The sequence below is a fragment of the Lolium rigidum genome, chromosome 6 (genome assembly GCF_022539505.1).
Source record: "Lolium rigidum isolate FL_2022 chromosome 6, APGP_CSIRO_Lrig_0.1, whole genome shotgun sequence".
Lineage (NCBI taxonomy): Eukaryota > Viridiplantae > Streptophyta > Magnoliopsida > Poales > Poaceae > Lolium > Lolium rigidum.
In genome coordinates, this window is record NC_061513.1 from 140,746,819 (window position 1) to 140,761,400 (window position 14,582).

Genomic DNA, 14,582 nt, shown 5'->3' on the forward strand with positions numbered 1-14,582 from the left:
AGATAGTCTCAGATCCGTAGCTACTATTCACGACGTAGCTAGTATAATATGTGTGTAGTACAGAGCATGGTTCTTATTTGAAGTGTTGTACAGAGCATCGTGTTTTACGTTTAATATAATCTTTACAATACATGATGCCACCAATTTACCTTTTGTAGATGGCTGCTTCGTGCTAAAGAGTTGGCAAGTTCCCTTACCCTTGAGAGGAATTCATGATATGGGATGGGAGTTTGCAATGTTGTTTGATCCAGATGACTTGCAAAGCGTCAGATGCAAGTTGTGTGGAAAAGAGATGCCGGGAGGATGTGATGCAGCCTTGAATCTTGGGATCTAACAATCCCATTCCTATCTATTTTATTTTGCTTGTGAGAGAACTCTTTATTTTCTAGACATGGTTATATAATATGGACTGTTCGTGATGTTGCTGCTATATGTATCTTTGGACCTGGTTACTATGTAATAGTAATATGTACTCGCCGTATTGGTACTTTCGTATTGATCTTCTAATTTGTTCAGCTACCATGCCAGTGGATTAGTGGATTTGCATGTGTGGTCGATTGTCTAAGTTTGGTCAAACATTAAAGGTAATATTTCGAATATTGCTCTTATCAAGTACTGATGTTGTGCTCTTTTACAGGTTTTACTTGTTCAATATATCATATTTTAGTGCTCCGAACCTCGCAATTTTGAAAAAACCTCGCCGATTAATAGTCGGCCGATTAAATCAGCTTAATAGGCCGATTTCCGATTAATCCCAAAACTCAAGCCAACCGAGCAGCTTAACGATTACCGATTTTTTGAACATTGCAAAATTTATTATTAATTGATTCATGATTATGCTATTGCTTGTTCTTAAATTACTTGTGTCTAATCACCCTTTGAACTTTAAAGGTATCCTAGCATTTATGTTTTGTCTACTTCATAAAGGACAAGATGAGTACCACTTTGCTATGTTTTCTCTATGCTCATAAACAAATAGTTGCTTTCAGTGCACTATTATTCATGATCCTTTGTTTGAGTTACTTCTCATTTTATAACATAGTTGCTAAGTTCTATTGTTAGAATTATGTCTGTCATGCCTATGTTTAGAGTAATTTGATCCCAACACACAATGCTTTTACAATAACTTGATCACGATTGTGTTGGTTGCATGTCAGCTTAAAAATTATTTTTGTTATCACTTACCTACTCGAGGACGAGCATGAGTTAAGCTTGGGGATACTGATACGTTGCAAACATATCTATAATTTTTGATGCTCCATGCTTGTTTTCTTTACTCTTCGTTACACTTCTATACATTTTCCGGGATAATAATTTACATGGCCCCATTTTTGAGAAACTAGATGGGTGATGGCACCAAATTCATTAGCATACAATTTTCTTTGGACTTCAAGAAAAAAAAAGCGATGTAGGTTTCCCTGTAAAGGTGGCTCGAGATTTTATATTAAACTCTCGGAGTAACAATAAATTATACTCTTTCTTTCCTCTTCAAACGACCTACAAAAGAAATGTTGCCCTTTGTCCCCAACTCCACAAAGTGGTTGTCAAGCATAATATTTCGTATTAGAATTGAAAACAAATATATAAAGTATAGTAAATAAAGTAAATATGCAACAAGTAAAGTTAATTAAATGTAATATGAAAGGTAAACTAAATGCGATGCAAAAGTAAAGTGGTATGGTGTCATGTGTGTTCTCTTCAACTCTTTCTTCCATGTGTTGAAGATCTTTGTGTCCATCCTAGGACTTACTCTTTCGGGAATCCCTTAACCAACTAGCCCGGAAGGACTTGGCGGTCTCACTTTACAAATTTCTTGTTTGGTCAGTCTTAGTATTTTTTTCTTGTATTATAACCTTGATTTCAACCTTTTGTTAATGAAAACTATGTAGCATGAAAATAGTTTCCTGTTGTTTTCTCCACGCAAAAAGTGTAGTAAAAGTCTATTGCCCCCATTATGTTTATGAAAGCCTGTTTCTATCATTTGAATATGTCTTAGACTACTCATACTTGGAGTAACATACTCTTACCGTTGTAAAATAGTCTACATTTTAGCTTCAAAATTTATTCTAAAATACTCTACATTATAGCTTTTAGTCAACAATAACACGGAAAAACAAAGTGGTTTTGCTCCCTTTAGACGTTGTTATTTTCAATGTAGCTTGAATTGGTTGCTCATATACTCCTATCTAAGTAGTACTAATAAATGTAACACTAGTTTATCTCATTTTCTCTAGAATGTAGACTAAATCAGAACGGAGGGAGTAGGTAGAATTGTTCATTAATATGTCTTAGACTACTCATTTTCTCTAGTATATCTAATTATTCATTAAACTAGAATTGTTCATTTATATGTCTTAGACTACTCATACTGGGAGTAGGTAGTAAGCCAGTAACATCACACACCTCAAGACGTTTTGGTGACAAGACATAACAATAAATGAAGAAAGAGAGTAAGGTAGTAACTAGCTATGTTACCATAAGATCTCACACCCCAAGACAATATGAGTCTACAACGTAATAAAAGACACGATGCATGAAACCACATATAAGTTGATATCCACTACGGAAGTAATAACATAAACTAGTAACATGTTACTAGTCTAAGTTACTCTCTACTATGACCAGACTTAGACTACTCATAGTGAGAGTAATATAGGTAGTAACATCATACACAAGATATTTTGGTGACATGGTATGACAATAAATGAAGAAAGAGGCTCTGGTAACTAACTATGTTACCATAACATCACATTTTCCAAGATAAGATGAGTCTACAACCTAGTAAATATGATATTGCATAATACCACACATATGTTACTACCCACTAGGCCACTATAGAGGTAGTAGCATGTTACTACTCTATGTTAGAGCATCTTCGGCCGCGTTCCTCAAAAAACGTCCGGCACGACGATTTGAGGCACGTTTGGAGACAACGCCGGACAAAAAGAGACTAAAAATCTGTACAAAAAAGAGACCCTTCCTAGGCGCGTCCCTCAAACAGCGTCCGGATATATGCATTTTAATAGAGGGGACCACCACATATGGGAAAAGTATGTGAGAGAAAGTGTGAGAAAAGAGAATGACATGTAGGGACTAGGGGTTGCATGCAGTACGCTGTTTTTACGTCCGGCGTTCCCGTAGCCGGACATAAAATGAGACCCTATTTAGTATTGGGGGACGCGACCGGAAAATGTTTTTCTCCATTTCTTATTCGCCGTCCCCAAATGATGTTTGGGGACGCGACTGGAGATACTCTTACTTCTCACTATGAGTAGTCTCATGTGTGAGCGTGCACTTTTACATCGATCGTGATTCTCAAAAGAAATGCTCAACTATTACTTAGGAAAGTAGAGGATTCGACTACTATACTCTTGGCATGCACATCGTTGCGAGTGACATGTTTATTCAAGAGCCAGCTCCTTTCGTAAAATGCAAGCTGCCACGATTAAAAGATGAACCGGATGTTAGCACATTCTTCTATAGAAATAGAAATTATGTCATGGCACCATACAACATTATTAATGAATAATTCATGACCATGACTTTTTTTTTTTGCGGACTTGCGTGTCAACTGAATAGATAGAAAGAGAGGGTACAGCTAGTTCCACACTGAAACTGTGCAGTTACAGGTCTGGGATCAATGGCGGGCCACCGACCATTGACTTTACTGCATAACAAAATCGTGTGGTTTCATGAGTGGCAACTGGTAAAATGAGCTTTATTTCCTTCCGAACACCTCGATGCTAATATGGTACGTCATTATTTGGCTAGCTGGATGTGAAGAATGTTTGGAATAAACGTACAAAGATTAATGTACACATAAATTATGCAAAATGTTTTAGGGCGCGCGGAGTCTATGTTTTCCATATTGTTTGTGTGCATATTTTAAGGGCCTGTTGCATTCAAAGGATTTTTGTGGGATTTCAAACCCTTTGGATAATTTCTAAGGAATTACCTAATTAGTAGTATTATGGATTTTATGATTTTCTCCCATGTGCTGCTTCCTGCTCAATTTCTTTTGAGGTTAATCTCTTGGAAGCTCATATGGCTATTGAGTTCCTATGTATTATCTGCAATCTTGTTTTTTTCTTCTATGTTTTGTAAACCTGCGAATCAAAGAAAGGCCATAAACACTATGGAAACGGCGTTTCATAAGGTGTCCGCGAAATGCTTATAATCTGAAAAAGCTGAACATTCGTTATGTATACAGTAGTATAATAGTAATGGTAGTAATAATGAATTACCACAGAGTATATGGTACTAAAGGATTTGACTGCCTACAAACTAGTAACGGTGCGAATCGAACGGCAATTACATTATTTTTCATGACCTGTCCTCTCCCCTTCCTTCCTCCTTGAAGTACCGTAAGAATGCCCTTTTACTCTGGTATAAAATAAAACAGGGAAAGCAACTTTACTCTCTCTCTCTCTCTCTCCCCTCTCTGTCTCTCTCCCCGGGCAGCCCAAACAGCAGCTCGAGCCGCAATGGCGCCTCCCAGCGGCGATGCTTCTCCGGCTGGTCCCGCCGCACTGGACCTGGCCGTCGTGCACATTCTCGAAGCTTCCAGTCTCCCTCCGCTTCCCGAACGGTAACCAATATGCCCTCCTTGGTTCCGATTCCTCGATCAATTCCTTGTATCAAGGCTTTAGGCGAGGGGATCTTTTTGGGTTTCTTGATGCAGCGGCGGCAATGCGGCCCCAAGGAAGGATGAGTGCGAGAAGAATAAGGATAGGAAGGACAAGGGTGGGGCATCGAGGATCACCGGTTGGGGGCTTCGCGAGTACAGCAAGATAGGTCAGATGACGCGCCATGATTATAGGTCGCGTATATTTACTAATTAACGGGCGTGGTTCATCGTGCACATCTCGCTCGGCTGTTGGTGGAAACTGTTTCTGGAAGGAACCATTTCTGGATTTGATCTGTAGCTTGATGTTCTTCATAGAGGATGTTTGTGAGTGCGTCTTCAGTCTTGGTGAACAGTGCTTTTGCTCTGGCTATGCTGTATTAGGTTGGCAACTTCGTTGAGTTTCCAATGTGTTGAGGGATTTTCCATGCTAATATTTCTGTGCTTACCATCAATTAACTCCAATTTTAATTGTAGAGACTAGAGAGTCCAATTTAGGTTAGAAGGTGCAGGGGATGCCTGAGGGATTCACAACTTAGTTATAGGTGGGTTGGGGGCTCCCTGAGGATTTGGTCTGAAACTCGGGAAATTTATGTCAGATTTTCAGTAAAACATCGTTACTTAGCTTGATGCCATGTTGGCATATATAGCATGGTATGTTGGGTGATATAGGCAATGATTGTTACATATGATGTACAAGCATATCTCAGTGTTCACCGCTCATTACGGTTACTTTAGTTCACTCCAGTGATAGGTCAGAGGAAGTTGTGTTGATAGAAAGTTTGTGAGGTCATACATGTATGCTATATCCTTGTTCGGGATGCTCTCTGTCATCTTTTGTTGCAAGACGATGTATTTCTGTCATGAATGTAAAAAGTTGCTAACCTGGTACTGTGATTTAGTCAGAAACATACACCTGTGTACTTTGGTATAATGATTGTTTGGCTTGATTTTGCAGTTTGTGAAAAAGTTGAAGCCAAAGGAAGAACAACATACAATGAGGTATCCTCCAACCTATGTATACTTCACTGTTTGGCCATAATAAATCACTTTCTAGTGCCATGTTAATATTAATGGAGTCTTATCTCCTGTCATTGTGCTCTGGATTCCTTCGTATAACCTGTAATCGTTCAGCCAAGATGGAAATGAACTCCATACTGAGGCCATATAAGCTCAGGAGAGCTTTCCTGAGCTTATGAGGCGCAAAGAGCAAAATAGTAATCATCCTGCCATTTAAATACTGAAAGCCACAAAAGAAAGTACTTCCATTACATTGCTGTCATGGTATTTTTTGATGATACATAACACACCTTCCAAAGATTAATGTTTAAGAAGAGATTTTTTTTCTCCCCCCTTGGGCTTTCATCTACCTCAACAGCTACATCTATTACAGGTTGCAGATGAAATTTATTCTGAGCTGAAGTCCATGGAACATATCGGTCAAGGGGTTTGTTCCTCTTATTTTGTATTAATATGGACCTCTTTCTTCCCCTTTGAAAAAACTTTCGTGCTAAACGAGAATATGCTTGTCTTTATAGTTTGATGAGAAAAATATTAGGAGGAGAGTGTATGATGCTTTCAATGTTCTCATTGCACTTCGAGTTATTGCCAAAGAAAAAAAGGAGATAAAGTGGATGGGCCTTTCGAATTACAGAATCGAGAAGATGAAGAAGCTGGAGGTCAGTAGTTGTGCTTAATTTGCAGGTCAGATGAGCATTACCCTTTATGTGATTATGAATTAAGTGCTACCATATTCTGTTTCAAAGGAAGTTCGCAGAGAACTCATAAATAAGATTAGGAACAAGAAGAGACTCCTCCAGGAAATTGAAAAACAGGTAAAGTGTGTTGCAGTTATCCAGCAAGTTTTCTTTGGTTTTCTGTACTTGCCTGTTATGGCCTGAAGACTCTTTCTTATTCATTTGAAGTTTGATGACCTCCAACATATCAAGTCGCGTAATCAGACACTGCAGCGCTCAGCAGAGAATGCTAATGGCATCCGCCTTCCTTTCGTATTGGTCAAGGTATTTTTTTCCTTACTCTGCAACCATGGGAGAGTGCTTAACCCAATTACTGCAACTAAGCTGTAACATTTGGCTGTATTTTATTGCCCTTGTACGCTTGATTAATTTGGGTTGTCTCAGATGGCTTGTTTTAGATATTGATTTTGTTAATCAACCAGCATTCCCATGTTTATAACTTCCAAGCTAACATAGCAATGTGGATTACTTTAAGTACTAGTGAGTAGTGACTACTTTAGATAGTGTAGCATTCCTATGCCATGCTTGGAGTGTCTTTCAGTTAGATATGTAATGGCATTAAAATGCCGTCTTACAGAAAGAGACAAGCAAAAGAAATTTGTACAAGTGAAATTGATGTCATTTATCTTTAAACAGACATCTCTGAAAGCAACGGTGGAAATTGAGATTTCAGAAGACTCGAAGTTTGTCCGTTTCGAATTCAATGGGTATGTCCCTGTTAACTACTATTTTTTCATACTTCTCTCCAGATTAGCAGGTCTAGCTCCTAACCTAAAGTCTGCAACTCTGTTTTCAGTGCACCATTCACATTGCATGATGATCTCTCAATCCTTGAAGGGGTCAGGCGTAAGAAAGAACTGTCATGCACCTCTCATTAGAGATTCAAGAATCTGATAAATCAAGTGACATGTCAGAACTGGCACAGCCAGATTCTTTTGCACAGCTATGTATAGCTATATACTCTTATGAAAACTTGACCTAGTTTATAGGGCAATCTCTCAGGCTTGAGATTTTAACCTGCAATTTTGTCTCCTTTTTATGCCTAGCAGGTTATTAGGTCTACGGTAGATGATTCTTATATGTGCTGCTATGTGTAAACGTTGATAACGGCTTTGGTTCTGAAGCTTGCACACAGGCTGCGTTAATTATCCTGATATTCTTTTCCTTGTCAAGTCATTTATTTTTCTAGCAAGAGTTAATGTGTGAGTGATGCTGGGTGCTCATTTCAGCGTGGCTTCCATGATCAGTCTCATGAAGGCATGGCCATTGCTTCAACCTTCCCCTTTCTATTTAGGTAAATCAGTAGGAAGATTTTCATGTGTGCTTCCTCGAGACCTTGAGAGTCTCTTGATGTCATGTTGTTGTAGAAGTAGGGTGATGTTGTATCATCTTGAAGCATTAACACAGTGCCCATTCCCCAAAAAGGAGATGGAAAAGATTATCGCCATTCTGTACTTCCTTCTTCGATCTAGCTCACCAGACAATTATGGGAGCTGAAAGAAATGCCTTTTGTCAAGATGCATTACTTGGTAGGATGAAGTCCTGCATCCATGAAATATTTGGTACGTGAGCTTCATGAACTGTTTTTTGTATATATATGTGTGAGGGGCGAACGGATAAACAGTACTGCTCATATTATCTTTACTTTATTTATTTAAGTAGTCAACGATTTCATTGTCCTCTTTAACTTTATTTGATTAGCATGGATGATGATAGTTCCTTGGAACTTGGAAGTATTATCATATCGAAGTCGTTGACGAAGAAAGCTTCATCTGGTTTATATCAGTGTTGCAAGTGGTTCACGATTTCGGGTACTAATTGGACGCCGGAAGTATGTAAATCTTTTCAAGTGTGCACTCCGAGTGGCATCATATTCTGAGGTTAAATCTTTTGGTTCGCTAAAATTTTCATCTTTCTTGCTTTTTTGTTTTGGTCTGGTGGTCACTCTTGCAACGCAGAGTGCAAAGCTGGTACACGAGCCCCAAGCCATTTGACCAGGCGATGCTCCAGTTTTTGTGCGTGTTCTTATAGCCAGCGATAGCAACTTGCTCTGCTTTATGGAAGTTTTGTTACCGCTGAAAAAGATCGCTCTATCACTGTCCGAACACAAGCTTGCGCATGGCATTTCTTCGGGCCTATTGTTCTGCCTCAGTGAAACTTACTAAGGCAAGTGTCTCTGACGAGCTGGAGGACGGTGGCGATGGCGTGGATGCGGAGGCAGAGGTGGAGTGGCAGCAGCCGGAGGCAGAGGTGGCGACACCGGCGTCTACGCTGTACACGCCCGTCCCTAGGGGCAGACGCATGAAGACGGTGACGCCGCAATAATCCTAGACTTACGGGCTGCATGGCTTACGGAAACTCTACGGATGGACGTGGTTGGTTGAAATTTTATCCGGGGAACGGTTTGCACTTCCACTCATGTCTATAAGGCTGGTCATAGTGGTAAGTATTATGTAGTAGTATCATGCATATGATACTTGTATATGATACTATCTCTATAGTGGTTAGTATCATGAAGTAGTATCATAGTCATGCTATATTTATTGCTTTTTAGAATCTCAATGTAAATTTGTGCACAAGATTTGTTTGCCATTAACTTTTCTTGTGACATGCGCTATGATACAGTATCTACCTATGTTACTCTAATCTCCTCTCTCCTCCTTAATTAGCTGTCACATCAGTATTTTTGTGGGATCAATGCACATGATACTAGCTATGATACTAACACTATGACTAGCCTAAGTAATTTCTGTAAAATCTGTCCGTACCTGTAGCATTACTCGTGACGCCCGTCCTCGGACCGCAGCTGACCTCCCTCTTCCTGCTGTTATCGTGTGTGTGTTACCGAGTCGTTGGGGCGCTTGGTATGAGGACGGCGTGTCCATGTATGAACCTTTTTCATTCTGATCTGGGCGGTGGCCCTTGTGTGTGTAAGACTTTTTTTTTTGAAACAAGTGGCAAAAGATTTGTCACTATTCATTAATTAAGGGGAAAAGTTTAGACAAGACCAAGATCCACCAAGAAAAACAAAAGACAGGAAACTAAGGAATTACTCTCCCGTTAATACAAAGCTCAAACACTTCGCACCCGCGGCAACCCAAAGCTTCACTTTGGATTTGATGATGTTGAGGAGGGTGGTAGTTGGTGGACTTGTGGTTGAAAACTCTAGCATTCCGTTCCTTCCAAATGGTCCAACTAAGAAGCATGGTTAGGGAAGCCAACGCCTTACAGTTGTCCGAAGCCTCATTCAACATCTTGGACCACCAACCCTCGAGGGAGAGATCGTCCGTCCACTCATGGATGTGAATGGAAGGTATGACAATCCAACTTTTCACCATTTCCCAAAAGCGCTTGGTGTAGCTGCAATGGGAAAAAGATGGGCCGCCGTTTCTTGAGTTTGGTTGCAAAGCGGGCAACTCACAATTGGTTCTACCCCTCCTCGCAAGACGGTCCGCCGTCCAAATCCTATTATGGAGAGCCAACCAAACGAAGAACTTGATCTTCAGGGGGGCCCAAGCCTTCCACACAAGCCTAGTCATGTTGGTAGTCAAGACGCCGAAGAATTATGCTTTGTAGGCCGCGGCCGAGGAGTACTCTCCATTGTCGGTGGTGTTCCACGTGATTGTGTCTTCAAGAAGTTCATTGAGATGAATGCGTCGAAGAAGTGTCCATAGCCGGATGTACTCATGTAAATGTTGGATGGTGAGGTTTGTGTCCATCTTGATTTTTTTAACCCAAGCATGGCCCAACAACGCTTGGTTGACCTTCCATCTCTTTCTTGTAGAAGCTTCATAAATTAGAGGAGATATGTCTTTGGGCTTCGTGCTATTGAGCCAAGGTGAGTCAAAAAACTAGCAATCTTGCCATTCCCAATGGAGATAGTAGTTGAGGCATAGAAAAAGTGTCTCTGACGGGTCGCAACTCAAGCCTAATGACCTTGTCAATGCTCATCCCGCCCGATAGTTTTTTTTTTTGAAACGGAGGCAAAATCTTTGCCTCATCTATTAATTAAGAAGAAATTGCTCAGTTTTTAGGAACGAAAACCTACAACAATAGGGCCAAACCCACACCAAGAGCATACCCACAAGAGAACCAACTAGAACCGACAACCAAAAAGCACAACATCGCAAAAAAGACCCACTAAAAGGATATGACAACCCAAAACGATTCCATCACTTAAATAGTTTCTCAAACTTCTCTTGTTATGGCTCTCCTCCTTATCCTTCTGATAGATACCTTCTTAAGAGACTTCTCCACCTTCTTGATCATGTCCTCGCTTTACCTGCCAAGACGCAGGCAATTTCCCTGCCATATCCCTATCCAAATCTAATTTGCATCGATAAAATAAATCCAAATTCCAGCAGGGCTAGCCGCTTCCAAACTAGCGAGCAAACCACAAAGCTCCTTTGCAAAAAGAGCATCTGAGCTAGGAACCAGCACTGCTCCATGGTCCAAAGAGGCGAGGGATTGGCAAGGCTCCGACTACGATGGAGAGGGTGTTGTGGCCACCTCCATGGTCTCAAAAGAGCACAACGCCGACGGAAACGCCCCGGGAGAATCCCCACGCAACTCATGTAGCTCTTCGGTGATTTGCAACACCGGAGCCAAGAACTCGTCTATGTCCTCGCACTTAGAGTCATCCAACACAACAGAGGGCGGCGGCCGGCAAGGCTCCCGCTACGGTGGAGAGGATGCGAGCACGGTGTCAACACTCCGACTTAGCAACCACCTGTTCGCCGGACTCATGCGAGAGAGAGACAGGTGTGTCAGCAACATCACTCAACTCAAGGCCAATCGACTGAGCCGCAATCATGTCCATGCCCTAGCACTCAGAGGCAGCCGACTCGTGAGGGAGCGATGATGGGCCACGAGGAGAGAAACAACCGTGGAGGTGCTCTTCCTCAACCACCGACTTCTCGCTCGCGAGGGAGTCAAGCGCGATCGAAGCCTCGCGCTTTGGCGAGTCCCAAACCAACGAAGGACATGCCTCGATCGGCTCCACGAAACACCGAGCACACGCCATCAACAGCTTGAGAGCTGCCACCTCTTCACGAAGTGGGCGAGACGCCTCCTCGACACGGACATCAACTAGCTGAAGGAGCTCCATGCGCATCAAGGCAACCCGAGACCGAAAGAGAGAGTCCGAGTGACGTTGATCTTGAACTGCTCGCAACTCGTTGGAGAGGGTCTTGGCGCCACCGCTGAGTGGTCCACGACCTCAACCCAACTCCGAGGCGGAGAAACCGATCCATACGACGGAGGATAAGCAAGAGGAGAACCGGGTTGGCGGCCCGCAAGATGTTACCTGGTAAGGCTGACGCCGCAAACCGAAGCAAGCTCAGGCCATCTCTGAACATCTCGTCAGTTGGAGCCTTCCCAATGATCATTTCAAGGAACACTCTCTGCAGAAAAGGCTCCCGTGGGAAGGTTCTCCTGCAGCATGAGTCTGGCCAGGCTGATCAGGTTGCCGGTACCCGTGTTCTTCCTCGATAGGCTTATCGGCCGTATAGCGGTGGACAGGATTGCTATCGAGCTCGGAAGCATCACCCCTAGTCCGTTTTGACCCAGATCAATTGATGTCAAATGGCTGCAGTTTGAAGAACTCCCAGTTCTTGGCGTTTCTGGCTATAAAACGGTTCTTCGCCAGCTCTAGGTACGAAGGACAAAACTTGCCAACTTCTGCAGGGACTGGATCCAAAGAACTCACTTATAGAAAGGCTTAACCCTTCCATCTTATTGCAACATTCTGCCTGTTATTATCCTGAACGTGGATGTGTTTGCACTTAGTGCAGGTGTGCCTAAACCTCAGGTAGCTGCAGTTAAGAGACGTCCCAAATGCCAATTGCTGACAAGCAATCTTTTGTGGATATTTAAAATGATAAAGAAAGAACCAGGCTGAAACAATCTACAATGCCCTGTATCTAAAACAAATACGGAGTAGTTTGTCCCTCTAGTATCACATTGATAAAGATTTGTAGTATCAGGCCTGCAGCAATACATCCTACATGAAGAAATATGTCCTTTCCAGGGTAATAATAGTCCTCTCCAGGGTCGTATTTTAGTAACAACTAAAATAGCCGTGAGAGATGCAAGACATCAATAAGAGAAAACATTTGTACTGATCATACTCTAGCTGAAGATATTTGTACACACCATACAACAGGTACATTTCAGTTTAAAGGTTTACAACACTGATGTGAACAAGTCAACAACAGGAATGTAAGATAAGAAAGCCAAATTTTGTCAAGGCTTCTAGTGCATAGCAAGCACATAAACACAGTAGACAGTACCAAAAGATATAAACAGCATGCTTGACATGGAGAAAACTCAGGAAGCTATTTAGTTCGGTCCATAATATATGCTGTCCAAAAAATTGGAAGACGTGACGAAAACAAAGCTGCTGAAAATTCGTGATGATGATTCTCCCAGAAACTAGGCAGCAGTAGCAGCAGGTTCAGCATTTGGAACATACCAACCACGGAGTATCTCGATCGCCTTCTTCCTCCTTGCCAGCCTGGACTTGCGATGGTCTCCAGTATTCCTGTGCATGGCACCAACCTTCACTGTCTTGTCGATGGCTTTGTATGCCTCGGAAATCAGTTTCTCTATTTCAATGATTTCTTCAGGTTGGGCGTCAGCCTTCTTCCTGAGCTTCTCAAGGGCTCTGAAAACCTATCAAATAGCAAAAACTTATGACATATGGTTTCAAATAAAAAAAGCTTAACTTATTAATTCCTGCATGAAGAATACGGAGTACTATTAAATGTTTGTACAGACAAAACAGTCCTCGTACCCATAACCAGTATTTTACATGCCCTCAGATTCACATAAATAACATGGAACAAGTACAATTTACATGAATGGGATATACTAAGGAAATTATATTTGGTGGCCTGTTACTTTTTCTCCCTTTTCGGCTGTTTCGTGGGCAACTGGGCAATAATACATGCGTAAATCCACCTGTGATATCCTATTGACCAGGTGCTTTTTACAACCTATTTCAGTCCATTTTAGCTTAACATTACATCAAAACCATCTAAACTGACAATAATATGTATTAGAATGCAAGAAATGTTTGTGGGCAGAAATCTACACACATTGTACAGACTCCTAAACTCCAATAATTTGCAGCTTATAGGCTCCCCATACAAGTCGAAATGTGTTTATCTCCAGTAAACGATTCCCCATATTCACCGCAGAATGTCAATAGTCTCTAGTGGCAGAACTTTAAGCAACATGTGTTTATCCGAAAGAAACGATTCCCCATTTTCACCTCATGGTGCAAATAGTTTCAGTGCCAAAATCTTTAAACAGGGAGAAAGGGATGCACCCGCCATTAGGGCTTAGGCATTATTGTATACCTTCTTCATCCGGGTGCGCATCTCGGCCTTGCGGGCATGGTTGCGGATGCGGTGCGCGTCATTCTGGCGCTCCCTCTTCTTGACCGAGTCCGGCTGCCTTCCGGTCTTGGGCGGCTCGGCGCACACCACCTCAAGCCCCCTCCTCCTCCACCTCCCCGTAGACGCCGAGGTCCCGAACCCACCTGGCCAAGGCATTGCCAGTCAATGACGGATAAACGGAAACTTTCTTGAGAAAACTCGAGCGGGAGAAGAGAGGTGCTGTACCGATGGGGAAGGCGGCGTAGGAGGTCGAAAGACGGGCCTGCGGGGCGAGGGCGCGGAGGGAGAGGGAGGCGGGCGCCCGGACGGGGGAAGGGAGGGAGGCGGAGAGGGAAGAGAGGGAGAGGAGCGGGGAGGTGGCGGTGGCCATGGCTGGAGACCAGGATGGAGTTCGAGCTGCTGCCCGTGTCCGTGCCTGTGTGTTATCTTATCCGGGGATGTAGATTGCTTCACCCGGCTGGTGGGACAACCCAGGCCCAGCACGGCACGACACTCACTTAAACGGGCCTGGTACGGCATGGCCCATGGAGGCCCGTATTTAGATGGGTGTTCTGAAAAGGGCACAGGTATGGCCCGGTCATTAAACGGGCCGGGTATGCTTAAAAATTAAAATGGGCTGGACCGTGTAGGCATTTCAACTGTTTTTCCGCGAAATGGAAAAAATCAAGAAAATATAGAAAAAGCTAAATGGGCTGTGTTATGCCGGCACAAGGCGAGCTCTAGATCGCGGCCCAGGCACGACATGTTTAGGCGCTTGCCGAGGTGGGCCCGTGATAGGCCAGGCAACCGTGGCAAACAACC

The 14,582-nt window shown here is 42.6% G+C and overlaps 2 protein-coding genes across 2 annotated transcripts; one reads left to right on the forward strand and one right to left on the reverse strand.

Moving 5' to 3' along the window:
* Window positions 1-4,484: 4,484 nt before the first annotated feature.
* Window positions 4,485-7,428, forward strand: LOC124659451 (transcription factor-like protein DPB). The gene is made up of 9 exons (XM_047197327.1): window positions 4,485-4,588; window positions 4,682-4,794; window positions 5,583-5,626; window positions 6,018-6,071; window positions 6,163-6,303; window positions 6,391-6,459; window positions 6,550-6,645; window positions 7,018-7,088; window positions 7,178-7,428. The coding sequence occupies exons 1-9, from the start codon at window positions 4,485-4,487 to the stop codon at window positions 7,257-7,259; spliced, it is 774 nt and encodes a 257-aa protein (XP_047053283.1). The 3' UTR covers window positions 7,260-7,428.
* Window positions 7,429-12,481: 5,053 nt separating this feature from the next.
* On the reverse strand, window positions 12,482-14,198 carry LOC124662940 (30S ribosomal protein S20, chloroplastic-like). The gene is made up of 3 exons (XM_047200716.1): window positions 14,007-14,198; window positions 13,743-13,924; window positions 12,482-13,053 (listed from the first exon to the last, which is right to left on the reverse strand). The coding sequence occupies exons 1-3, from the start codon at window positions 14,149-14,151 to the stop codon at window positions 12,814-12,816; spliced, it is 567 nt and encodes a 188-aa protein (XP_047056672.1). The 5' UTR covers window positions 14,152-14,198; the 3' UTR covers window positions 12,482-12,813.
* Window positions 14,199-14,582: the final 384 nt, after the last annotated feature.